Source organism: Elephas maximus, chromosome 12 (assembly GCF_024166365.1).
Source record: "Elephas maximus indicus isolate mEleMax1 chromosome 12, mEleMax1 primary haplotype, whole genome shotgun sequence".
In the NCBI taxonomy this organism is placed as follows: domain Eukaryota; kingdom Metazoa; phylum Chordata; class Mammalia; order Proboscidea; family Elephantidae; genus Elephas; species Elephas maximus.
The window spans coordinates 79519046-79543749 of NC_064830.1; the positions used below are offsets into that span (position 1 = coordinate 79519046).

General features: G+C 49.6%; 3 protein-coding genes across 11 annotated transcripts in view; 2 read left to right on the forward strand and 1 right to left on the reverse strand.

Moving 5' to 3' along the window:
* VPS35L (VPS35 endosomal protein sorting factor like) overlaps positions 1–8151 on the forward strand; it is a 133644-nt gene extending 125493 nt beyond the window's left edge. Inside the window, exons 30-31 of the mRNA XM_049904886.1 lie at positions 4939–5085; positions 5587–8151. Of these exons, the coding sequence (XP_049760843.1) occupies positions 4939–5085; positions 5587–5685 (246 nt within the window). The 3' untranslated portion in view covers positions 5686–8151. The remainder of the gene's footprint in view (positions 1–4938; positions 5086–5586) is intronic.
* A 1921-nt stretch (positions 8152–10072) lies between these two features.
* On the reverse strand, positions 10073–24163 carry KNOP1 (lysine rich nucleolar protein 1). Of its 3 annotated transcripts, none has more exons than XM_049904887.1 (5): positions 23983–24163; positions 20389–21293; positions 18088–18156; positions 15777–15854; positions 10073–13136 (listed from the first exon to the last, which is right to left on the reverse strand). In XM_049904887.1, the coding sequence occupies exons 1-5, from the start codon at positions 24161–24163 to the stop codon at positions 12825–12827; spliced, it is 1545 nt and encodes a 514-aa protein (XP_049760844.1). In that variant the 3' UTR covers positions 10073–12824. The 3 variants fall into 3 exon arrangements, with proteins under 3 accessions (XP_049760844.1, XP_049760846.1, XP_049760845.1); XM_049904889.1 differs by lacking the exon at positions 23983–24163 and adding an exon at positions 23576–23922; XM_049904888.1 differs by lacking the exon at positions 23983–24163 and adding an exon at positions 23572–23922.
* IQCK (IQ motif containing K) overlaps positions 23704–24704 on the forward strand; it is a 271465-nt gene continuing 270464 nt past the window's right edge. For 6 of the 7 annotated variants that reach the window (XM_049904892.1, XM_049904893.1, XM_049904896.1 and 3 more), the window contains exon 1: positions 24162–24318. In XM_049904892.1, the coding sequence (XP_049760849.1) occupies positions 24162–24318 (157 nt within the window). Of the gene's footprint in view, positions 23806–24161; positions 24319–24704 lie in introns of those variants that run through there. The other variant, XM_049904899.1, reaches the window with a different exon arrangement.

The window sequence follows — 24704 nt, forward strand, 5'->3', positions numbered from 1 at the left end:
TCTTACTCATTTCCAGACCGTATAAGATGCCATCCCTGTCCGTATCCTTTTTCATTCCACCAAGAAAGCCATAAAAATACCAGATAGCTGTAAATATAAAGTACAAACCTATACGTTCTGGGATCCGATTCTCTCCAGGGCATTCAAACAAGTGCTGGAGAGAGAGCAAGATTTTTTTTTTTTGGAGTAGGTGGTGGTGGGGGGCGTGGTAGGGGCTGTTTCCCAGTGGCCTATGCCAGATCCAGGCGCACTGCCTTAAGGTCCTGCATTAGGGTTACAGGCTAAAAGGCAGAGGACTACACACTCAACAAAAAGCACAGAAATGCCAGGGCCCTGAGGGCCTCATAGCGCCCTCTCTAGGCAGAGAAGATGTGTGGGTGTGTCCCACTGACCTTAAAAGCCCTGAAAACTGAGGCTCAGAGATCTTCCTGGTTGGCGAGGATGACTGCTTTCGGGAGGGTAGCGTGTTCCTTGGGACACGGAAGCTCCATGTTGGGAACCCTCCCAGATTTCACCCCACGTTCCCTTCGTTTGTATCCTTTTTTACTAATAAACCTGCAGTGGTAAGTGTGGTATACTCTCCATAAGTTCTGTGAGCCATTCCAGTGAATTATGGAACCCAAAGGGGCAGTGAGAGTCAGCAGGTCAGAAAGGAAGGCTGTCGTGTGGATGGGGAAACCCCACTGGGCTCAAGACTGCAATGCCCAGAACTCGGGGGTAGTTAGTGCTTGGGAGGCACTTGGCTATAGTGGAAGGTCAGCATTAGAACCCCAGCCTCTTCAGGAACACAGGTTCATCAAATCAGTGTTAGAAGAGGCAGCCTCCCACCCCCACCCTTGCAAATGAAAGGCCTTTTACGGACATGTATGGTCAAGGAGCCCTGGTGGTGCAATGTTTAAGTGCTTGGCTGCTGACAGCAACAGCATGGTCACAGGAGCTCTCAGTGAGGGTTAACGACCATGGTTTTCTGTCTGTCTGGTTGCTTTCAGGAGTGAGCCCTTGATACCCTACAGGAAAAATGGACGTCCTGCACCTTCAGCTTGAACTTGTTATACTAATTTAGATCCCCTACCCCTACCCCAATGAAAAGTGATTCCTAGCTCCTTTCCCTATGGGCTCTGGCTCTATCTTCTAGCCCAGGGATGTGATGTGTATTTGGCAAGTTGCATCCAGGGAAAATTGGCAATGTGGTTTTGAAAATACGTTTCTTCAGTCTAATGTAACAAAAAAAACCCAAAAATTTAACAGGCTGGGTTTAATCAGAGGCAGCCACGACAGCATAAATGACTGTAGCTGTCCCCACCCTGCCCCCTCCCAGCTCACAATGAAAAGAAAGCCCAAAGCTATAGAATGTAGAACTACTTTAACATTTGTCTTTTTACTGGGTGGTGATGGTAAAAACATCTGTCCATATGCGCATTTATTCAATAAATACGGGTGGACTGAGCTGAAATGGAACTTGCCATCCTCATTTGCCCTGTGAAATACAGCACAGGCAGCCACTTGGTGGCAGGGGCCCTGGAGGTGAAGTCCTCCAGAGTCTGGCGATCCAAGAGCGCCGGGGTTATTGCCCAGGCACTTTACAGCCCAGGGAGAGGGGTCAGATTTCGGGAGGGCAGCTCCAGCCGCTGTTCCCAAGTGTCTCATCTCTTCTCAGTGCTCTTGGCAGCCCCATACCAAAACCACTCTTTCCATCCACGCGAAGGAGCCAGGCCTGTTTTAATGAAGAGCTTTATGAAGTTGTTTGGGTGTGGTGAAGCCAGGCACCGTGCCAGACCCTTCCAGCTTCCTGGAAATGGCAATTCTCATAGGGAAAGAGTAAAAAGAAACTCTTCTATTTAAAATCTCTGTGGAGAGGAGGTGGCTCAAGGCCTTGATTTGATTCTCTCAGTAACACATTTGTGTTTTTCTGGGTCTTAGAATATCAGTTGGCATGTTTTCCCATCTCTCACACCCGGCCCTAACAGGCTTATTTTTAATGGGTGGTGGCACTTAAAACACATGTGAATTGAGCTTTTTTAGGGTAAAATGCTTATTCAAAAGATACAGAGTGGAGAAATTGCCACTCAGAGATCGTGTTTCTTGTTTGACGTTTTAAAAAGGCTCTCTTACTTCAGTGAAATGTAGAGTTAAAGGGTCTCTCTCAGGGGAGACTATTTGAGTTGGATCTGAAATAGAATTTTCTTCTCGCTTGGTCTTCTAGATCTAAGCAGAAAATGGGGTCCTCCTGTTCTCCCAAGAGTCAGACAAGGGCCGGCTTAAAAGGTGTGCAGAATGGGCAGGAACCTGCTGAAATCACCTGTGCTCTCTGCCCAGATTCCTGATTAACGCAGACCTGCATTGTCCGGTAAAATAAATGAGCAGGCAGTTGGCAGACAGTAAATGAGGCTGTGCGTAGGTGCCAGGCCTGCGGCACAGCTGGCCCCCGTGCCTCAATGAGCCATCTCACCGTTGGCTCAGCTGCTCCTGTGACTGCCACCTGGTCTGGGCTGTTGCCAAGGCAGGCTGAATTTGGGGGCCCAAGTCTTTTAATTGCCACTCAGCCTCCCTCACCCAACTGCATCTGAAGCTACTCCTTGGCGCCCCCCCCCCCCCACCTAAAAGACTTAATGTTCTGACTTGGGGGAAGCCACAAGAGGGGGTGGGCACAGAGTCTGGCTCTCAGTAGGCTCGACATGTCTATTTGTGGAATAATGGCTGGATGGACCGATGGATGGGTGATAAGTCGATTTTATCCACCTGGAGTTGTTCCAACCATCCCTGATTTCCCTGGATAAAACGGCACAGCTGCAGCTGGCAGCTGCATCGGGCAGGCCTCTGAGCCTCTTCAGAGTTTGGATTCCTAATACGGGGCTAAGGAGCTCTGGTGGCACAGTGGTTAAATGCTCAGCTGCTAACCAAATTGTTGTCAGTTTGAAGCTACCTGCTGTTCCATGGGAGAAAGATGTGGCAGTCTGCTTCCCGAAAGGTTACAGTCTTAGACCCCTATGGGGCAGTTTGGCTCTCCTATAGGGTCGCTACAAGTTGGAATCGACTCAATGGCAATGAGTTTTTTTAAAAATATGGGCTAGCCGGAGGTCTATGGGCATGTCTTATCACCTGGGGGTGGGACATGAGGAGGTGCTGTGGGTACAAGGGGAGGGCTCTGGAGATGGACAGCTGGAGCTCAGATCCTCACTCTGCCACTAATTAGCCGTGGTTGTTGAGCAAGTTAACCTTCGCAGCTTCAGGTGCTTCATCTGCAAAGTCGGATCATATTAGTTTCCTATTGCTGCCGTAACAAATGACCACAAACTTAGTGCCTTTGAACAATGCCCATTTACCATCTCTCAGTTCTGTAGATCTGAAGTCAGGGCTGGCTGGGCTGGTCCCCTGCTCTGGGTTCACAAAGCCGAACCCAAGGTATTGGCTGGCTGAGCTCTGCTCAGGGCAGAATCTGCTTCCACACTGACATGAGGTGTTGGCAGAGCAGTTCCTTGTGGTTGTAGGACTGAGGTCCCCATTTCCTTTCTGGCTGTCACCTGGGGTCATTCTTAGCACTGGAGGCTGCTGGCATTCCTTGGCTCCTGGCTTCCTACCTGCCTCCATCTTTAAAGGCAGGAGGTCCTTCTGTGCTTTGAATTTGTCTGGCCTCCCCTTCTGCCTTACCTCTCCTCAGCTTTCCTCTTCTGCTGCTTCTCTCAACTCTGGCCTAAGAAATTTCTCTAATTTTAAGGACTCAGGTGAGTAGACTAGATTCACCCAAATAATCCAGGATAATCTCCCTACTTTAAGGTCTACAACTTTAATTCCATCGGCAAAGTCTCTTCACAGCAGTACCTAGGTTTGTGTTTGAGTAACCAGGGGATGGGATTTTGGGGGGACAGCTTTAGAATTCTGCCTACCAAGGGGGTTATAAAGGAACCTACCTCAGAGGGTCATTGTGAAGATTAAATGAAGTGTACTGTGTAAAGCACAGAGCCACATCAATACCTGGCTCCCAACAAAGGCTCCACACCCATTACTGGCCAGGGCATGGAGCCAATGCATGAGGCTCCTGGCAGCCCTGACGCTCTGCAGTGCCAGCCAGGACCACCCAGCCAGGGCCTGAGCATTGCCCTGCAGTGTCTAGCATAGACGTGTGACCCTTACCTGGCCACATGGGCTCCATGACACAGCAAAGGCTCATTGTTGACTGGGCCTCCTAGGCTCCTTTGTTTACCTTTGGGAGGTTGTATCCTTTCTCCTCAGCTTGTTGTTGCATCCCGGACGTTTATTTCGCCTTCTATCTTTATACCGTTCAAAGCTGTGGCTTAGGTTTGGTCTACATTGACGTTTTGCTTGGACTTTTTTTAGTACGGTACCTGTGATATCAGATTATTGAGCTGGCGTCAGAGTGTAAAATGACTCTTGTAAAACCTGGATGTGGGCTTTAAGCGTTGGGGAGCTCAGTTCAAGGCTGGTGGTAGCTGTTGTTTAGTCTTTACTACCAGCAGCCGAGGGACAGGAATAGTGGCTGCAGTTTTAGGTAGCTTGGTGGCACATCTGGAAGAGACACTTTAGCCTTTCATTTGTAAATTTTACTTGCATTAAAGCAAGAGGACTTATCATTGGTTGGTTAAGCTTCATTCTTTGATCCCACCCTAGAGTTCAGTCTCCTGAAAGTATCACTCACTCCTGCTTCTTGTGAGGCACAGAGCTAAGTGCTTTACATATATCATCTCATTTAATCCTCATGAGATCCCTAGGATAGGTATCACCTTACAGATGAAGAATCGGGGCTCAGGGAGGTGAAGCAGCTGCCCCAAGGCCCTACAGCAAACACATGGCAGAGCTGGCATTTGAACCAAGGCGTGACCTACACCAGAGTCAGCACTGCCCAGAGAACCTGTCCACAGGGCTCCGCTGGTCCCAGCCTGCGCCCCAGTGCGAGGCAGTAACCTTCCTTGTCTGTTTCAGGCCCTGAAGCGCCAGAGCTCGCTGGGCCTCTCCTTCTTTAACAGCATCCTGGCCCATGGGGACCTGCGCAACAACAAGCTGAACCAGCTCTCCGTCAACCTGTGGCACCTGGCACAGAGGCATGGCTGTGCAGACACCAGGACCATGGTGAGGCACTCAGAGGGCACCTCAGCAAACACATAAGACCACAGGACCCTGGCAAGCACGACAGGCCCGCCATGGGGCTTGACTAACCTGACATCACCTGGCCTCACCTCAGCCTGGGCATCCAGCAGCCGCAGCCTCCCCTTTAGAAGGGCTCCAGGCCTGAGATTTCTGCCGTCCACTTGCTAGGGCCAGAAAGTATGGCATTAAAAGTTTATTCCCTCTGAATAAAAGGATCAAACACATTAAAACACCAAGTCATTCCCTGGTTGCACCCAAATCTGATTTTACAAGAGCAAGTTGTAACCTAAGAAGTTGTATTTTTAAACTTTGCTGGTTTCTTCCCCTCCCTCATCCTTCAGAGACTTCACCTAGTCTCTTGTTAAAAAAAAAAAAAAAAATTTGTTAGAACGCATAAACTTACACGATGGCTGATTTGTTGGAGCCTTAGGCTCCAAGGATAATTAGACCAGAAAGGAAATGGTTCTGTCTTTTTCTTTCTAGGTGAAAACTCTGGAATACATCAAGAAGCGAAGCAAACAACCAGACATGAGTCACTTGATGGAGCTGGCCCTGAGACTCCCTCTGCAGTCACGGACCTGACCCTGGCCCTTCCCCAGGCCTGGGCCCAGGGGTTCTGGGGCTGAGTCCCAAGAGACACACTTTGCCCCAGACTCTTACTGGAATTCAGAAGGTTATTTGTTTTCAGGGTTTTTTTTTTGTTGTTTTCTTTAAACATATGTACAGATTGCCTCCTGCCTTGGCCGCTGCCCAGATTATTCTGACAGTGAAGGGGGCGGGGGTTGGGAGCATTCACATCAAATCCTGCTCAGCAAGCAGCAGCATCTCTGTGCTTCGTTGTACAAGTGGCCTTCAGGGTCTCATAAGCCCTAAGAAGAATCAGGTGGGCCTTTAGCAAGAGAGAAACTAAAGAATGCAAGCAATGTCTTTATTTTCGGTCGTATTTTGGGAAAATCACCTTGGAAAAGCGTCCACTTTTCAGGGGCCACAGTTCCTACCCCCAAATCTGAGGGCCCAAAGTCTGGAATCGAATGTTGCTCACACCACTTGGGAGGACTTATAAAAGGCAGATGGCTCAGTTAGCTCCTAGTGTGTCAAAAGCAGCTCTCAGTTGGACACAGAGCATGTTGGTGGGTCAAAGGAAGAAGTGAGGTCAAACCTGAGAGTTGCAGTGGCTCCAGTGGCAAGTACACTGTAACCAAGTAAACGTCCTGGAGGAATATTCTATGTTCGTAACTGTTCATTTAATTACTTCTGACTCTTCTCCAGAAGAAAGAGAACACATCTAAGCCTATTAGGCCGGCCTGCTTTTCACCTGTAATTCTAAGTGGCATACAATTCTGGCTACTTTACTATCGCCAGCTGGGTGGAATCTGAGTCTTGTATTACAGCCACAACCTTCCACCAACATCTTGAAGTAGTAAGAGCAGTGATATTGATTGGCGTATAACCTGTTCCCCATAAAACGCATCCACATTGTGGATTAAAAGTGTCCCAAACTGTGGGACTTTGGGAAGCTATACACTGGCCATAGATGACATTTCATCTCTTTACTCTGTGTGTGCAAAACGCCAGAGTCACAGTTAGCAGTTAACCTCAGAAAGTAAAATGATTTTTAAATATAAACTTATATACTCATGTTCTTACTGGATAGTGTAAAAGCAAGACTGTGCTGTGAAAATGCATTTTCTGGCCAACTCAGTAATGACCATACCCACACCCACTCCACCTCCTGCCCCCTCTTCCCACCCAAGAAATTCTTTTGAGAAAATCGACGAAAGAATGGTAGTAGACACTAACGGATGCCTACTTTCCTCCCCTTTACTGAACAAAACATACAAAAACTCAGAAAGCCTTGTGGTATTATCTAAATATCCAAGGTGGCCTTTATGTCACAAAACCGCTATCTCCATTAAAATTATTTTATATACCATGTTTACTTATACGACGCTATTTAAGTGAAAAACCATTGGCGAAGTCACAAAGTATGCTCTTCAAGTCATTTCTTTTACTTTGAGGCTGCAAATGTGAGTTTATGTTGCCCAGACATCGACCTGAACCTGGATTTTCACATTAGGTCAGGTGTGCGTTACGTCAAAGGGAGCTTCCGCATCATCCATTGCCTTGCCTCGGCAGCTTAGATTTTGTGTGTTCTTATGTGCGCTTTTCCCCAGCCCATTACTAAATCAATAAACCAGTCTCTGAAAATCAGTCTGCATAGGATGAAATCTGCTACTGTCAGGAAGGATGCAAAGATAAAGACTCGAAGCAAGAATTCGAGGAAATAAGGTAAAAAAGAGGGAAACTTCTGCTTGAGCCCTGTCAGTTACCCCTGGCTGCTGTGGCACGTTACCACACACTTGGCGGCTTAAGGCAACAGTTTCATCGTTACGGAGTTCTGGAGTTCACAAGTCCTACGTAGGTCTCACTAGGCTAAAAGCCAGGGTGTTAACAGGCTGCCTTCCTTTCTGTAGGCTCTAGGGGACAATCTGATTCTTTGCCTTTTCCAGCTTCTAAAGGCCACCTGCATTCCTTGACTTATGGCCCCCTTTGTTTTCTAAGCCAGCAGTGGCTGGCTGAGTCTTGTCACATCAAGCAAGCCTCTCTGACACTGGCTCTTCTGCCTCCTTCCTTCACATTCAAAGACCCTTGTGATTACATGGAAACCCTGGTGGCGTATTAGTTAAGTGCTATCGCTGCTAACCAAGAGGACAGCAGTTCAAATCCGTCAGGTGCTCCTTGGAAACTCTATGGGGCAGTTCTACTCTGTCCTGTAGGGCGCTATGAGTCAGAATCGACTCGAAGGCAGTGGGTTTGGTTTGGTTTGGGTCTGTGATTACACAGGGCCCACCGCGATAATCCAGGGTAATCTCCCTGTTTTAAGGTCAACTGATCAGCACTCTTAAGTCTATCTGCAATCTTATGGTAATTTCCCTTTGCCTCGCATTTTTGCATAGGAGTCCCCCCTTATCCGCGGAGGATATGTTCCAAGACCCCCAGTAGATACCTGAAACAGCGAATAGTACCAAACCCTATGTATAACTGTTTTTTTCCTATACATATACACCTCTGATAAAGTTTAATTTATAAATGAGGTGCATAGTAAGAGATTAACAATAACTAATAATATACAACAATTATAACAATATATTGTAATAAAAGTTAAGTGAATGTGGTCAGTCTCTTCAAGTTATCTTTTGAAGACCTTTTACCTTTTATAAAGGAAGCACTTTGCGGCTTCTCTGGCATATCCAAATTGCCAGCCTCCCTACACTTGCGCTTTGGAGCCCTTATTAAGTAAAAAAAAAAAAAAAGAAAAGTAAGGGTTATTTCAACACAAGCACTGCAATACCGTGACAATCGATCTGATAACCAAAATGGCTACTTAAGTGACTGATGGCCGCGTAGCATATACAGCATGAGTACGCTGGACTGAGATGAATCACGACCCAGGCGGGACAGCGTGAGACTTCTTCACACTACTCAGAACAGCGCTCAATTTAAAACTTATGAATTGTTTACTTCTGGAATTTTCCATTTAATATTCTCAGACCATGGGTGACTGAAATTGCAGAAAGCAAAACTACGGATATGGGGGAACTACTTGTAATCTAACATATTTACAGGTTCTGGGAATGAGGATGTAGACATCTTTGGGGTGGGGCATTGGTCTGCTTACCACAAGACCTAAAGAATTGTAATAGTTTGTAGACTTGAATCCACAATTTCTGTTAGGGGAGAACTACATCTGTTAGGAAAAATAGTTGTGATGGGCCTGGCCAGTTGTGGAAAGGTGGCCTTGGGGCAGAGCCAAGTGGGCCAAGGCAGAGAGAGCAGGAATTGCGACAAGGAGTACAGTGGAAAGAATAGTGAGGTTTGGGGTGACAGCTGAGATTATGTGCAAAGGACCTTGCCATAGAAGGGGGTTTGGCCAGTGAGAAATCCCTGAGAGAGAAATGGCAAATGGATCTGAGAACACGGTTGTTAGTTAAATAGATCTCAGCTGTCTTACGGCAGACCTCCCCTCAATTCTGAGCAGAAGTCTAAAAAGTATATTGTTCCAGTGGAGACAGGTTATGTTCTACACACAGCCAAGACTTACTGAAGGAGAACATGGGAAATCCAGGCAAGAAGTAATGTGGAAAAACATGCAGATGCCTTGGGGAGGGCACTGGACACTGGACAAAGAAGGGGTGGGGGTACTTAAGCCAGTATTAATTTACAAAGGATGGAGCCCCAGCTAAACAACCCCAGAAGTATAGATAGTAGTTCCCCCAGACTGCTGCTGGGCAGCGGCCTGCTACTGGAGTGAATGGTGGTCTGCATCCACCAAGGCAAAGAGAGGGGCTCATTCTGGAGGACACTCAGCATCCTGTTGCCTTAGTGGCCCAACCTTCTCTACTTAGACCCAGCTTCACAATTTCCCATGTACTTAAAACAAGTTTCCCTTGGCCAAATGGAACTTTTAGAAACATCCAAGAGACAAGAGCTAATGGTGATAACACTGAGTTACAAAATCAAGTCCTATTCCAGAGACTACACTAAATGGCCGGAGGGAGAAGAATGGCCTGATCATCACACTCCAATGACAGCCGTCCCCATCACCAAGGCTTACATGGGGGCGAGACAGTGGATAATCGGCCATCCACTTTCTGGAATCACTCCTTGAAACAGCCAAACATCTCCCCCCGCCGGGTCTTGTGTATGTGTATGTGTGCTTTAGATCAAATTTCACACCTCAATTTTTCATTCAAAATTTTATACACATTGTTTTGTAACATTGGTTGCGATCCACACAATGTGATAGCATACTCCTTTCCACCCTGGTTCCTTGTGTCAGTTTGTCCAGATCCTGTCCCTTCTTGCCTTCAGGAGCTGCCAGTTTGATCTGGTATTATTTGCTTGAACTAAGAAGCACATTCCTCACCTTTTGTTTTATAAAATAAAAAAAAAAAAATAGGCTTGTCTAATCTTTGTCTGAAAAGTGGGTTTTGAGAATGGTTTCAGCTCTGGGTTAGCAGAGCATCCCGGGGCTGTAGTTTCGGGGGTCCCTCCAGTCTGTCAGACCAATTAAGTCTGGTCTTTTTATGTGAATTTGCAATTCTGTTCTGCATTTTTCTCCTGCTGTCCTGGACTCTGTTGTAATCCCTGTCAGGGCAGTTGGTGGTGGTAGCTGGGCACCATCTAGTTCTTCTGGTCTTAGGCTGGTGGAATCTGTGGTCCTTTAACCCTTTGGGCTAATATTTCCTTGTGTTTGGTTTTCTACATTCCCTTTTGTTCCAGGTGGGATGGGACCAATAGATGTATCTTAGATGGCCACTTGCAAGCTTTTAAGACTCTAGATGCTACTCACCCAAGTGGGATGTAGAACATTTTCTTTATGTACTATGTTATGCCACTTGATGTAGATGTTCCCTGAACAAACATAATCTTGATGACCCAAGCCCACCCACACTGTAGTGTGATCTCTTGGCAAGATGAAAACTATTTTAATAGTTGGCTCCCTTTTGCAGAGCAGATTCCTGCAGTGTTGATAAGGACAGGAGAGATTTATTCCCCACTTAAAGGAGGAGGTGCCTTCCAACTCAAATGCAGAACCCTACTCTAGGCCTTAGATGGCCTCTTCCATTGCGCCTCTCACTGATGAATCCGTGAAAGGCCAAGTTCCTGTTCGGAAGGAAGTGGACCAAATGGATTCTTGCTAGTGCACATTGGCACAGAATCCATGCTGGTCAGGGGTCAGGGCCCAGGGAAGGCCAGCCATCTGAAGTGGCCTGGCTCACCTCTGCTCAGTGGCGTAGTAGGGGACATCATCTTCATTTTGCCAGCATCTGCTCAGTTCTTCCTTCCTAAATGGCCTGAGGGTTTTCCCCCTTCCCTGAGGGGCTGGTCCAGGAATATGCATGTGACCCATTTTGAGCCACAAAAAAGGTTTTTCTTTTCTGGAATGTTTGTAGTGTCTTGATATGCTGCCTGGCATGGCTACAGCCATTCTTCTGCCATCCTGATGAAGCCAACACTGAGAATGATGGAGCAGAGAGGAAAAGAATGTTTCCTTAGTGAGCGGATGAACCAAGGCCTTATATCAGAACTTCCTGTCATGTGAAACATGGTATTTCCTGTTTAGGCTGGCCTGAGCTGGGATGTCTGTAGTTGTGATGTGAAACTGACCCAATCAGAACCTGTATTTTGGGATGCAGAATGCTAGGTGAATGGGAAGAAGGTGAACACAGGTTACTCAGGTCATTGGACCTGGAGTTCTTTGAGGTTTGCTGGGGAGTCCAACCTTGGAGACATGGAAATCATTGTCCCCAGAGTGATGAGCCCATTTCCTGTGTCATCCCCATGCCTGTGCCTCCCTGCACTTGACCTCCACCACACAAGTCACCTGTGCTTCTCTTCCTTGTGACACAAAGAATAAAACACATCTAAGAACCTGCCATTGGGTCATTTGGAGGACTGAATGCCAAAAAAAAAAAAAAAAAAAACCCATTGCCATCAAGTTGATTCCAACTCAACAACCCTGTATGACAGAGTAGAACTACCCCATAGGGTTTCCAAGGCTGACATCTTTCTCCCATGAAGCAGCTGGTGGGTTTGAACCTCTAACCTTTCAGTTAGCAGCCAAGCGCTTAACCACCATGCTACCAGGGCTCCTCTTTGGAGGACTGACCACTTTAAAAATGCCTTGCTGAGTCTAGGTAAAGCACAAAAAGATTAAATCCAAGCCCAGTGCTTTAGATTTGAAGGCAGTTGGCAAAGGCAAGATGGGTTTAGAAATACATTTCACACCTGCAGAGAAAGTGCAGCCATGTTGGCTTGGTAGCATTTCACAAGCCTGCAGCTACCCCGAGACGGGGAATGGGAAGATGAGCTTGGTTCTCCTCTTTTATCATTAGTTTTACTTCCTGTTTGAGATTTAGACATATAATAGAACTTATATTTCTTAAACCAAAAGACATTTTAATCCCAAGTATTCCAGGTGATATTGCCTAGAAGGGACATGACATAGTGAATTGGGACTTAAGACTTGGGGTATAAAAGTATACCTGCACTTAACTGGTTGGGTGACCCTGGGCAATTTTATTACTTCCTCCCTATACCTCAGTTTTCTCATCTGTAAGATGGGAATAATAATAGCACCTATTTCACAGAATTGTGAAGATTAAATACAATAATGCAAGGAAAACACTTTAACACAGTGTCTGGCCCATAATAAACACTCAACACATGTTAAAAAAAAAAAAACCAGTTGCCACTGAGTTGATTCCAACTCATGGTGACCCCATGTGTGTCAGAGTAAAACTGTGCTCCATGGGGTTTTAAATGGCTGATTTTTTTTGGAAGGAGATCACCAGGCCTTTCTTCTGGGGTGCCTCTGGGTAGACTCAAACCTCCAACCTTTTGCTTAGCAGCCAAGCATGTTAACCATTTGCACCATCCAGACCCCCCAACAGATGTTAGCTATTATTGATACACGCTGTCGTCTTCAAATAGAGATGGAGTGTTTAGCGTGGAAAATAGCTTTTAGCCACTCCGATGTTCCTGGCTCCTGAAACATGAACTGCCCCAACCCTGGTTCCTTCGAGTACATCAAGATAGTTGTCCTTAATCTTTGCAGCAGTTCAACTTGAGACAACTGTCAGATAGCTTTCATCTGCATAACTGAATAAGAAAAGCAATTTTGGCTCACCACCCCCCACCAACAAGACCCAGAGAGTTTAATTTTCAAACTTAATGGACTTGGAAGCATTCCTGTCAATATAAAAGCCTTTGCCTGGGGCTGAGGAGAAGCCGAGGCCAGCTCCCCGGTTGTACTTCCAGCTCATGGCCCTGTCATAGTCCTGCTGCAGGTTCTGCTGCAGGGTGTCGGCCGCCTTCTTGTCAAGCGCCATGTTGGGCCTTCTGATCATGCTAGGGGGACGTCTGAATGAAGGGGACAGATTTTTAAAGCCACCCATCAGTTTGAGGAATTTCAGTTTCTGGTCCTCGTTTTCAAAACCAGCAGTATCCCATTGGCCAAACTTGGTTCCCTGTGTTAACAGAAAAGAAGGTAGTCATTTTCCTTGATCCCAAAGCCCTCTCCTTCCCCCCGCCAGCCCCAGCCTCACCAAGCAGGACTCAGCAGTTCTGTACTAGGCACACAGCTAACGAGCACATCAGTGGATTGTCCTATTTAATCCTAACAAGAGGGACACTCTTGTTACTCCCATTTTACTGACGAGGAAACAGAGGCTTTCAGTTTCACTAGGGGCACAAGCCTACCTAGTAATCCTGCTGCAATTCCCAATCGGGTCTGCCCAACAGCAGACGCCACCTTTATGTGCGGAGCTGCCTTTCCGTTTATCTTCTCCTCACCTGACTCCTGACAGACAATACAGCACCCTTACCACTGCTTGCCACATACCAGAATTGCCCATGCAGGAGAAAATGTTCAAGAGCCCCTCAGAGCAGTGGCCTAAGACAAGACCCTGCTCCCTCCCATGTCCACGGGAGAGCCAAGAAACCCTGCTTCCCCAGAAGACGGTGGCTTTGAAGTTAGGCAGCTACCAGTTCAAGCCCCACCTGTGTGACCCTGGCCAAGTCACACCCCTCCCTGAGTCTGTGTCTTGGTCTATAAATTGGGGCGTAACAACCCCTCACAGGGCTTCAGTGAGGAGTAGATCAGCTTCTCTACCCAGGCCCAGAGCATAATGCCTGGCACATGTTTAAGTCCTCAATAACTGGTAGTTCCTCCCACCCCACCTCTGCTTACTATCCATCCCCAGGGCTGACCTCCATATTGCCCAGGAACTTTCCACTTGCAAGCCCAATGCCAGCCTAGCAGTATTTCTAGGTTTGCTTTGGGAGAATGCTAAGGACCAGTTGTCACTAGAGCTGCCCTGAGTGAACTGGTGACGAATTCACCCAGCTTCATAGTGGCCCAGATGCAGGAATAATTAGCTCCCCAGGCCTACCTTTTCTAGGGAGAGACCGCCTAACAATCTGCATGGTTCTGGGCATGGCGCTGCCGGGAGGCTGGCTGGGAGGCAGACACGTTGGTCTGGAATGAGCAAGCTTTTCCAGGGGCCTCACGTGCCTCAGTGCTGATGTGGTCCTAGGTCCTGGGAGGCAGCGCCACACCTAAAGCATCCCTGGCAGATACTGGTCCCTGTGTACCAGAATTGTTGTTCTGCTGCCAGGTCCTTCCAAGAACAGCCTCCCGGGCCAGAGCTCCAAATGACGCAGCCCTATTTCTTGCCTATTTCACGCATTCAGGGTGTCCTGTCAGCTCTGCTCAGCTCGGTAGGACAGAGTAAGGACACTTATGGGTAGCAAAGCCCCACACCATACCCCACCTCACAGGGCCAGGGTTTGAGTCCCATTTTACAGATGTGGAAACTGAGACTCGGAAGGGGGAAGTCACTACAAAGTGACAGAGCCAGCAATGGGTATTGGGGCTTCTGATCCGAATCAAGAGTTCTTTTCTGAACACCCTGAAGCCTTAAAGATAGCCACGGAGGCAAGCCTGCCTGTCATCCTTGGTTCTTCTCTGTCCTTCTCCCCCAAAGCTAACCTAGTCACCAGTCCTGCTGGCTGTGTCTCCACATCAATCCTGAGGCTGTTCCCTTCTCTCTAAACCCAGTGCCACCTCCCTAGGCCTCCAGCTTGCAGGGTGAGCCTTCTGACCCCTCCCCCACCGCCCCTGCATCAAAGCCCCACGGCAGCTCCCACCACATTCAGAACCAGTGCACGCTCCCTGCCCGTCCCACATCCCGGCCACTCTGCCAACACTGGCCTTCTGTACAGGCCCCTCCAAGCCTTTCCCACCTTTGGGCTTTGCATTCCCCATCCCCTCCACCACTGGAACACTCTACCTGTGCCCCCCGGCCTTCTCAGGGCTGGAGCCCCTTCACCCTTCAGTCTCTGTACAAGCGTCCCCTTCTCAGAGAAGCCTCCCCGTCACTCACTCACCAGCTCGTTCTTCTGTTTTCTTTCTCCTAGCACTCTATCTGAACTGGTCTTGTTTATCATCCGCTTCCCCACCGCACATCCTGCCCACTGGCACTGGAAGACGGGCCCCATGATGAGGCCTCACGCACCTTGGCACCCACAGTGCCCAGCACAGTGCCTGACGCACAGCGGGGCCTCAGCTGAACGACTACGGGAGGGCGCACAGACAGGCAGCCAGGGAGCGGCGAGGCAGGCTGCTCACCTCAGAGCTGGCTGTGTGGAGCTTGCACTGCGCTTGCTCCTGTCCTTTCTTCTCAGGCCTGGTCTGGAAATTTCCCTGAAAGCTGATCTTAAAGCCAGTCCTGAGTGGCCTGCTGCCCGCACCCTCAGCCCAGGCTCCTCTATTCCCACCAGCTGTCTGAGGGCACTGTCGACAGTGGGAAGGAGCTTATCGGAATGTGCCCCCCATGACTTGTACTGCAGGACACGCCACTCACCCAGAGACAGAAACTAAGGTTCAGGCTGCTTATCTCACTTGGCCAGAACACCAGAGGGAGAGGGGCAAGCAGCAGCCATTCCAGAAAGAAAGGAATTAGCTTGGGACAAGCTCTGCTGTAGAAGGCCTGGACTAACTTGCCCTCCCACGACCCCTCTTCACCGGCAGCCAGGCTGCCATGCCAGGGGGGGATGGGTTGGGGTGCCAAGCGTGCCACCTTGCAGAGCCCTCACATCAGACTTACTGTCCACTTCTTGGTTTCGGAAGCTTCCGTCTTGCCCGACTCACGATCAATCTCTTCTTGCAAGGCCTTTCGCCTCACCTGAGCAAGGGGGAGGAAAGAAAAGGGTTGCGAGGGAGCCATGAGAGTTCTCTTTTGAGCTTGAAACCCAGGACAGAGATGGGGCTGGGGGTGGAGGGGCAGGACAAAGGTGACCCCCAGCTAGTCTCTCCTCCAAATACAGTGTAGACCTTTGTCAAGTGTCTTCTGAGTGTCTGGAGAGCTCCATATCCTTGAGTGAAACTAAGCAGGTCTTGTTTATCACGCAGCATGTAAAAGCCAGAGGCCCTTAAGAATGAATTTTCCTGGAAATTGAAGCTTGTTAAACTTCTGCTTTTAATAATCATTTTAGGTGAAAAATTTCCCCAAATGCATTGCCTGAGGACCTGCCTTCTTGTATGGCAGACGCTGTACACCTACTCTTCACTTACTGTCTCATTATCCAACATTCTGCATATACGACAATAGTAAAAAAATCTACCATCCAACTACCTTGTGCATTAACAACCTACGTCTGGCAGTAACAAATGCCAAAGTGCGAGGCGAGAGTAATGCTGGCTGTGATGGTTAAGGTTATGTGTCGGCTTGGTGGGGCTGTGATTCTCAGTGGTTTGGCAGTTACCACTAGGTGATCAGATCTCAGGTGAGGTTTATTCCCAAGTATGGTATATTCCAATTTTTGCCATCATAGACTTTCAGGACTTACATTAATGGGAAAATAGGAGAGGTGGAGGTGGGACACTGAGGGAATCTGTCATGCAAAGTGGTTAGAAACTGTTTTTAGAGTTGTAAAGTCTTCAACTGTTGTAGCTGGTAGTTGCCATGGAATTGATTCCAATAAATGGCGCCCCTACGAGTGCAGAGCAGAACTGCTCCATAGGGTTTCCAAGGCTGTGACCTTTCAGAAGCACCAGGCCTGTCTTTCAAGGCACCTCTGGGTGGTTCAAACTGCCAACCCTTTGGCTGGTAGTTGACCGCTTAACCGTTGGTGCCTCCTAAACTATTCCACAGACACGATTAAATAAAGAGCAGACGGACTGCTGGTGGGCCTTGCCCATATCAAGTGCCTGGTCTCTGGGACTGCTCCAGGTTCTAGGATCTTGCTGCGTCCTGAGGGGCTGAGGATACCTGGGAAATGAGCCAAGAGAAGGGCCAGGTACCCTGGATGAGCCAGGGCCCTGCCTTTGCCCTCTCTGGGCAGCTGCTCAGCCCTGGTGGAGCAGCACTGGTCCTTGAGAGCTGTGCATGACAACCGCCATGAGCTCGTCTTGGACTGGGATGGGGAAAGGGTCTCTCTCTGCCAGGTTCTGGACTGGGGGCTCTGTCAGCAGCATCCTAGCTGCTTTGAGGTGCCCCCCACACCCTTGGTCTATGCCCAATACTCCCCCTAGAGAGCCCCCCAAGGTCCAGATTCCGTATGGAACTTCCACTTCATCTTGAATGTCTCCTTTCTCCACACTCAGCCCTCTGGTAAGTACTTGCTCCATTTCTTTTTTTTTCTTTCCTGGAGTGGAAGGCCACCTCCATCTCCCAGCCTGTTGGTCAGCTCTCGTAAGCACTTGCTGATGAAGCACAAGGGCGACCATTTATTGAGCACAGTTGAGCCAGGCCCTGTGCTGACTGCCTTACAAACACGCACACACACACACACACGCACGACTATGTATGGTCTTCACGGCAGCCTATGCAGGCACGAGCCATCATGACCCCCATCTTATACAGGGGGACACTGAGTCAGTGAGGTTAGTGACTCATCCAAGGTCTCCAAAGCCTACATGGTCACCACTCTGCCCTGTCAGGTCTTGGGATCCAGGACCATAAAAATACCCCAATTTCAGAACATCCAGTTCCTACCCAGGACACAAATGCCAGAGGATCTGGCAGACAGAAGCAGAAGCTGGTCTATACTAGATAAACATCTCTCAATGATCCTGAGCTAGTCCATGAGGTGGCGGCCCGTGGGCCTGGCTGAGCAGGTCTGTCCCATCCCCTGGCTGCAGGGTCTCAGGGACAAGCCCTCCGGATTGGTCACAGGGAGGAGGGCCTTGACTTGGAATTCCAAACGACCAGACAGGCCCCACAGCCCCAGCAGCTGGAGGGGTCTCCTGGCATGAGGTGGGGAAAGGCACGGGGTCCCTGCCACTAGCGGCGTGCCAGAGAGCCTGGCCTAGGTGGACTTAGGAGTCCGTGGCCCTTCTGAGGCCTGGCAGGAGGCAAGTGTGCCTCTGGGGGTGGTGAGACGCAATGGGAGGGGGTGGAGGGGTTTGCACCGTACCTGGTCTATGTGCGCCTCATCCATGTTGCCTTTCTTTTCCAATACCACTTCTAAGTCTGGGTCTGGTTCCTGTATAAGAGGGCAAAGTCGGGTGAGATTCAAGTGCATAGTGGTGAGACCTCTGCCCCAACAGCCCAGCCAAGCTGAGATCGTGACAAAGCCCAGAAAAGACCCCAAGATGTCATTGTCATCCCAACCCCTCCCATTTATACAACACCTCACCATTAACAAAGCCCTTCTCGTTCTCTTTCTTCCGATTCTCTGCCCTAAACATGGCACTAACCCATTTGACAGACAAAGAAACTGAGGCTCAGCCAGGTGAAGTGACTACCACAATGTCACCCCAAAGCTTGGGACAAGTTGATCCTAAAAACCCAGGGCTCCTGACTCAGAGCTTGCTGCATGTTCTTTCCAGCCACATATGGCACCTGACTCCCCACAGCGGCACCAAACCAGCAAAAGAAAGGTCAAGGGCCAGCTAACAGTGGGAGAGGGCTGGCAGGGGCCAGGGGGTACAGGGATGAGCTTGAGGCCCTGTCAGCGGCATCCTGCCATCAAACCGACCACCCAAACCCACCCAATTCTCTCCCTCTGTACTGCCACCCCAGTCCTGGCCACCTCCTTTTCTCTCGCCTGAACCACCTTGATAGTCTTTAACTCCCTGCATTCCCACTCACAACCCTAGTCCATTCCAACGGGAGCTCCAAAGAGCTTCAGAAACTCAGGCACTGCTCTATTCCTCCACCGGAGTCCCTGGTGGTCCAAACAGTTAAGGCACTTGACTCATGGCGACCCCAGGCGTGTCAGAGGGGCGCTCTGCTCCAAAGGGTTTTCCATGGCTGTAATCTTGTTGTAAAGGAACAAATCTGGGAAGAAGTATAACCAGAATGCTCCTTAGAAGTGAGGATAGCGAGACTTCGTCTCACCTAGTTTGGACATGTTATCAGGAGGAACCAGTTCCTGGAGAAAGACATCATGTTTCATGAAGTAGAGGGTCAGCGAAAAAGAGGAAGACCCTCAACGAGATGGACTGACACAGTGGCTGCAGCGATGGACTCAAACATAGCAATGATTGTGAGGATGGCAAAGGACCGCGCAGTGTTTTAGTCTGTTGTTCATGGGTCACCATGAGTCAGAACAGACTCGAGAGCACCTAACAGCAACAACAACGATCTTGCGGGAGACTGCCAGACCTTTCTTCCAAGGCACCTCTGGATGGACTGGAACCATTCACGTCTCAGCTGAGGGCAACCGTAACTGGTTAATGGGTAAATAAAATGTGGTATGTCTTCACCAGGCCCTCATCCACTCCCTGCCTTCTGGTAAGAGGACCTCAGTGCCCCTCTCAGAAACCCTCCCCCAATCTTGGATGGTGTGGTTTGGGAGCACCTGACCCCGAACCCCTCACTCTGGGTTTCACACTCTGGCCTTCTGGAGAGACTGACCCAAGCCAGGCCTGTGACAGCAGCCCTGGAACTTTCCCTGGAATCCTTCTGAAGGGGCCACCTTCTTCCTTTGCCGTGGCAGAGCTGCTAGGACAAAGGCTGGAGCTGGGGGACCATCTTGCCACAGGGTGGTGGGTTACAGGGAGCCTGCCTGGGACTAAAACCAACACAGAAAAACATAAAGCCCAGAGCTGGGGAAAGCCATGTTAGCTACAGATGCCATGTTATCTCAAACTCTTTGGTTCCTGAGTTTTGGATAACAAGTGGGAACAGTTCAAAAAGCAAGGGATTGACCAAAAAGTGATCCCAATTTATTCAGACCCTGAGTTTAGGTGGTGAGAACTTGGGTAGTTTCGATGCCAAGGGATATCTGCAGGGCTGGATTATCCAATAAGCAAGGTACGCACCGGCTTACTTGTGCATACTTACTAATCTGTAGTGCACAATTTCACCTGTTTTTCACATCAAGGATGTGGTAAAACCCATGCGGAATTATGTGCACTACAGATAAGTAAGTAAACACAAGTAAGCCCATGTCTACCTTGCTTAATGTAAGCCAGTGCTACCTCGCTTACTGGTTAATCCACCCCTGGACCTGTATTATTGATATTACATGAGCCCCTGGATGCAGCCATTCCTGAAGCTTGCTGGCCCTTAGACTTTCCAATTCTATGTGTCAATAACCCCCCTGCCTTTTCTAGCAAAGTCAGTTTAATGAGGATTCCTGTAACTAAAAATGTTAGCGTGTAAGGATGTGCACATGCACACGTATTGCACGCACAGAAACACAGACACTCCCACCCTCCACCCCATCCCCTCCCTCAAGGCAAGAGTCCATTTTTGAAGCAAAGCTTACCTCCTCACCAGATTCTCCTGCTACCCTGCTCTCTTTCCTCCTCTTCTTTTTCTTCCTCTTCAGAGCTGGCTCCTCAATGCCTGGCTGCTCTGCCTGCTTCTTGGACTTGGTTTTCTTCTTCACTAGAGTTTTGGGCTCATCTCCTATTGGGATGTATTCCAGAACCTCGGCTTTGGCTGGCTTCTTTTTACTCCCTTTCTTAGGGCTGTTCTCTGTGGACCTGAAGACCTCGAGGTGGCCCAGAGGCAAGTCTCCCTCCTGATAGATTTTCTTTTTCTTCTTCATCTTGATGCGGTGTTCCCTGGGGCTCCCCTGTTTCCGTTTCTGCCCCGAGGTTGTCAGTTCCTCACAGTCCTTTCCCAGAGCACATGCACACAGAGCATCCCCAGCCTCACAGAGCCAAGGGTTCTGGGCTGAGAAGGCTATGCTGTCCTGGGCCCTTTTCTCTTTCTTGTGCTTTTTGAGCTTCTTGCCAACTTTGGTTTCCTCCTCACTTTGTCTGGAGTTCAGAGAGGTCTCTACTCCTAGGCCATGGGACACAGCCAGAGTTGACAAGGACCTCCTCTTCTTTTTTTTGTCCCCACTGTGGAACTCAGTAAGGCCAAGGGCCTGCTTCCTGGAGCTGGGCGACTTTTCTGTCCGTCTGACCCGCAACACAGTCTCAGGTTCTAGGTGGTCCTTGGAAAGGACTTTCTTTTTCTTCTTCTTCTTCACTAGAGGCACTTCAGGTGCCTGGACCACATTCTTAGAGGGGGATGTGGCTCTTCGAGGAGAAGCTGCTGTGAAATAATCACCTTTTAAAGCCGAATACTGAATCTCTGACTCTTTGACCCCTTTCTTCTTCTTCTTCTTTTTCTCTGGGAGCCCAAGACCCATGTCTACTTGTTGGGTCTTGGCAATCATCCCTGAAAAAAAAAGAAATGGCACAGGTTACCCCACACCAAGTCACTCTGTGTTAAATTATGCAAAGTATCACCAAGAGCCATATTTCTTGGAAGGGGTGGTCTGAAATGTTAGGGATAGGGGAAATGATTATAGGGAAAAATGAGAGAAGAAACAGCATGCAGTTTAAATTCAGACAGGCCTGGGTTCAAATCCAAACTCTGCTCTCTGACCTCAGGTCCAGTCACCAAAGCTCCTGATCCTCAATCTGCCCATCTGGAAAATGAGGAAGATAATACTTGCTTCCTCAAAGGGGTGTTAGAAGTAAAAAACCATAGAATCCATCTAAATTACTTGACGTGTTTTTCTTGCCCCATTTTCCTCAAACCTCTAAGCCTAGTCATTCATTCAAGCAATACTTACTGTCACCTCTATGCCAGCCACTGAGACAACTGCAGTCAAGTCAGGCAGGCCAGTCCCTGCCCTCGTGGGCTTGCCTTTCACTGGATATGGACAGAGATCCTGAGAAGAGGTCCGCTGTTCTCAACGGACCCACCAGTGGCAATGGCAGTGGCACAATTAACCCCAATACCCTTGCTCATCTAGAAAGCTCTTCCACCTTGCATCTGGAAATGAAGTCCCCCTCAGCTCCTTCCTGGGTGACTTACTCTCCTAACTGCCCCCCTCATTTGGCCAGTAATAAGAGCAGCAGCAAGGGACGGTGAGAAGAGTTCCAGCTAGGAGTCACAAGACTTGGGTTTAAAGGGTGACTCTGACACTCTTATGCTATATGGCCTTGGCTTCTCTCTGGGCCTCAGTCTCCCCATCCATAAAAATGAGAGAACCAGATCAGAGTCTATAAACCAGTGGAGTTGGAGGCCACATTCTGCTTGTGAGCCTGTTTCACTGTTTTTAAAATTTCAAATCAATTGCCAACATTGAATGATTGGAGGTGACACACACAAAGCTAGAATACCTAGCTTTTGTTCAGAAATGGAAAGATTTGGCAACTCTGGGCTCAGATTCTGACTTGGCAGCCATCAGCTGGAAGGGAGGCGTGGAGGCCTGTGAGAAGGGGCTGGGTTCCTAAATACACGTCAGCTTCTAGCTGGCCCACCCTCTCACTCCAGTCACCAGCCCAGCCTCTGCTGCTCCCTGGACTCGATGGCATCAAGGCACTGGGGGGGTCCAGAAACAGTTTGGATGGGGGCGGGGGGGTCAGGCCCTTCTCTGACCCACCATTCCCCTTAGCCTCAGAGCCCAACAGGACCACATGGGGGCCTGTCTCACTCTTGGCAGCTTCCAGGAGCCAGGCCACATGTGAGCTATAGCTCAAGTTCATTCATAACATGCTACAGGAGCACCTGGAGAGTCAAAGGAATAACTGCACTCATTCATTCATTCCTGTCTTGTTTCTGGCTATATGCACAGAGCCTGCCTCAGTACCTGGCACATACCACGTGCTCCATAAATACTCAGAATGAATGAAAGCCAAGAATACAGAGATGTAACAAGAAAAAACACCTGCTATTAAGAACCACGTAGGTGTGAGAGGGAAAGATGTTTAATAATACAGGTAATAAGGTAAGGTCAGGGTGCTGGGGAAGGACATCTAATCCAGCCTACCAGTTGTCGAGAAAGTTTCTGAAGAACGGAGGTCTCAGAACTGGCAGGATGGTGGTACCAATCCCTGAGACAAAGGAACACAGAAGGCGGGTGGTACCGGGTAGGGGCGGGGGCGCTGCAGGAGTGAACTCAGCAGGTTTGGACAGCCTGAGTATGAAGCTCTTTGAGCTATCTAAGTGCGCACGTTTGGTGGCTCTGAGGTTCAAAAGTAACTGACCTGAAGTTATAAATGCAGTAATCATCATATACAAATGGTAATTAAGCCTCTGACTGGCCTCAGGAAATACTGACATTTAAGTGAGTGGGCAGGGGCAGAGGCACTTGCAAAAGGAAATGGAGAAGGTGCAAACTAGAGAAGGTGGAGTCAGCGAAGCCGAGCTTCAGGATGGAGGAGGGATCGGGAGAGCCGACAAGAACAAAGAGGCCACGGGGAAGTCGTTGGTCAACTTGATCCTTTTCTCTCACTCTCTGCCATTCAGAACCGTGGCGCAGATCCTCCTTTTCAACCCTGATACCCTAAATGCGTTCATCCTTTCAAAAGGGAGGAGGGAAGAAATGCAATGTGTCCCCTGCAAACAGCAACTCTTCCTGCAAAAGCTCTTTCAAATTCTCGCGGTAGCCCCGTGAGGGTCGGTGTGAATATCTCATCTCACAGACTTGGAGACTTGAACTTACTTGCCTAAAGTCACAAAGCCTGCAAGTGGCAAAACTGGGATTCGAAACCAGTCCACCGGACTCCAGAGCCTGGGCTCCGTACGATGACTTGAACACCCCACTCCGCTGCTGAATGGCAAGCAGGAAGCAAGGGAGCCAGGCGGAGAGATCGGTTCCTCATGGCTCCACCGAGCTAGAGCTTCCGCATAAACACACAAGTAGCGATTACGCCGAGGTCTGGAACCAGGCTCCAAGGTGGGAGAGCTTCCTGGAGGCGGCGGCCTCAGGCCAGGCACACAGGGCGGCTCAGGGCAAGGGGAGGCTTTTGGGATGGAGATCACCCGCTTTTTCCTTTGCTCTCCGCCGCGTACACCCCCAGACCCACCCCAGACCCCGCACCGCTCGAACGTGCGTCGCACTTTCGGAACTCACCGGTAGTCCAGACCTCCCCTCCTCCACGTGAGACCCAGCTCTGCCGTGACCCGGAAGTCAATCTCGCGTCTCTGGCCCGCCCCCGCGGGTTACGGCTCCTTCCGGGTCGTGGCCGCGCGGGATGCCCAGTTGCCGTGGGAACCGCGACCTTGGCTGAGCTAACCCAGGTGTCGAGCCGCATGGGCCCACCCGAGGAGTCAGCCGGCTCTACCGAGTCGTCGGCCACCACCCGGACTCCGGTGCCCACCGTGTCGCCCGTGTCCCCCGAACTGCCGGTCTCTCCGGGGCATGTCGCGGAGCCGCCGGGCAAGAACCTGTGGGAGCAGATTTGCGAGGGTAGGCAGGCCGGCCGGCTGGCCGAGAGGGGCGGGACCCCGGCGGGCCGCGTCCCCTGAGCGCCTACTGTGCGCCAGGCGGCTGACGCGTGTGGCTCGACTTCGGGAGGCTCCAGGTCCCCATTTTACGTACTGGAGACTGAGGCTCCGAGAGGCTTGCCTGAGGCGGAGGAAAGAGGAATAAAGGGGACCATGTGGTGTGAACCAGGGGTTCTCGAGCCTCATTTAGTGAGCAGAAAAGAAACAGTGGAAGTAGCTTGTTGAAAAGGTAGCTTCCCAGGCCCCGCCCACAGAGCTTCCGGTGGGAGCCAGGGAATCTGCATTTTTAGCCAGCACCCCAAGTTGTTCCGGCTAGGTGGTCTGCGGCTCAGATGTTTGGGCAACCAT

Bases quoted from the DNA above. Each gene is read 5' to 3' on its own strand.
- KNOP1 (XM_049904887.1), bottom strand. From the start codon at position 24,163: ATGCGGCTCGACACCTGGGTTAGCTCAGCCAAGGTCGCGGTTCCCACG. The intron at 15,855-18,087 runs GTACGGTGCAAA...CCCCTTGCTCAG, and splicing joins ATGAGGCGCACATAGACCAG to GTGAGGCGAAAGGCCTTGCA. The intron at 13,137-15,776 runs GTAAGTCTGATG...CTGTTAACACAG, and splicing joins CCGAAACCAAGAAGTGGACA to GGAACCAAGTTTGGCCAATG.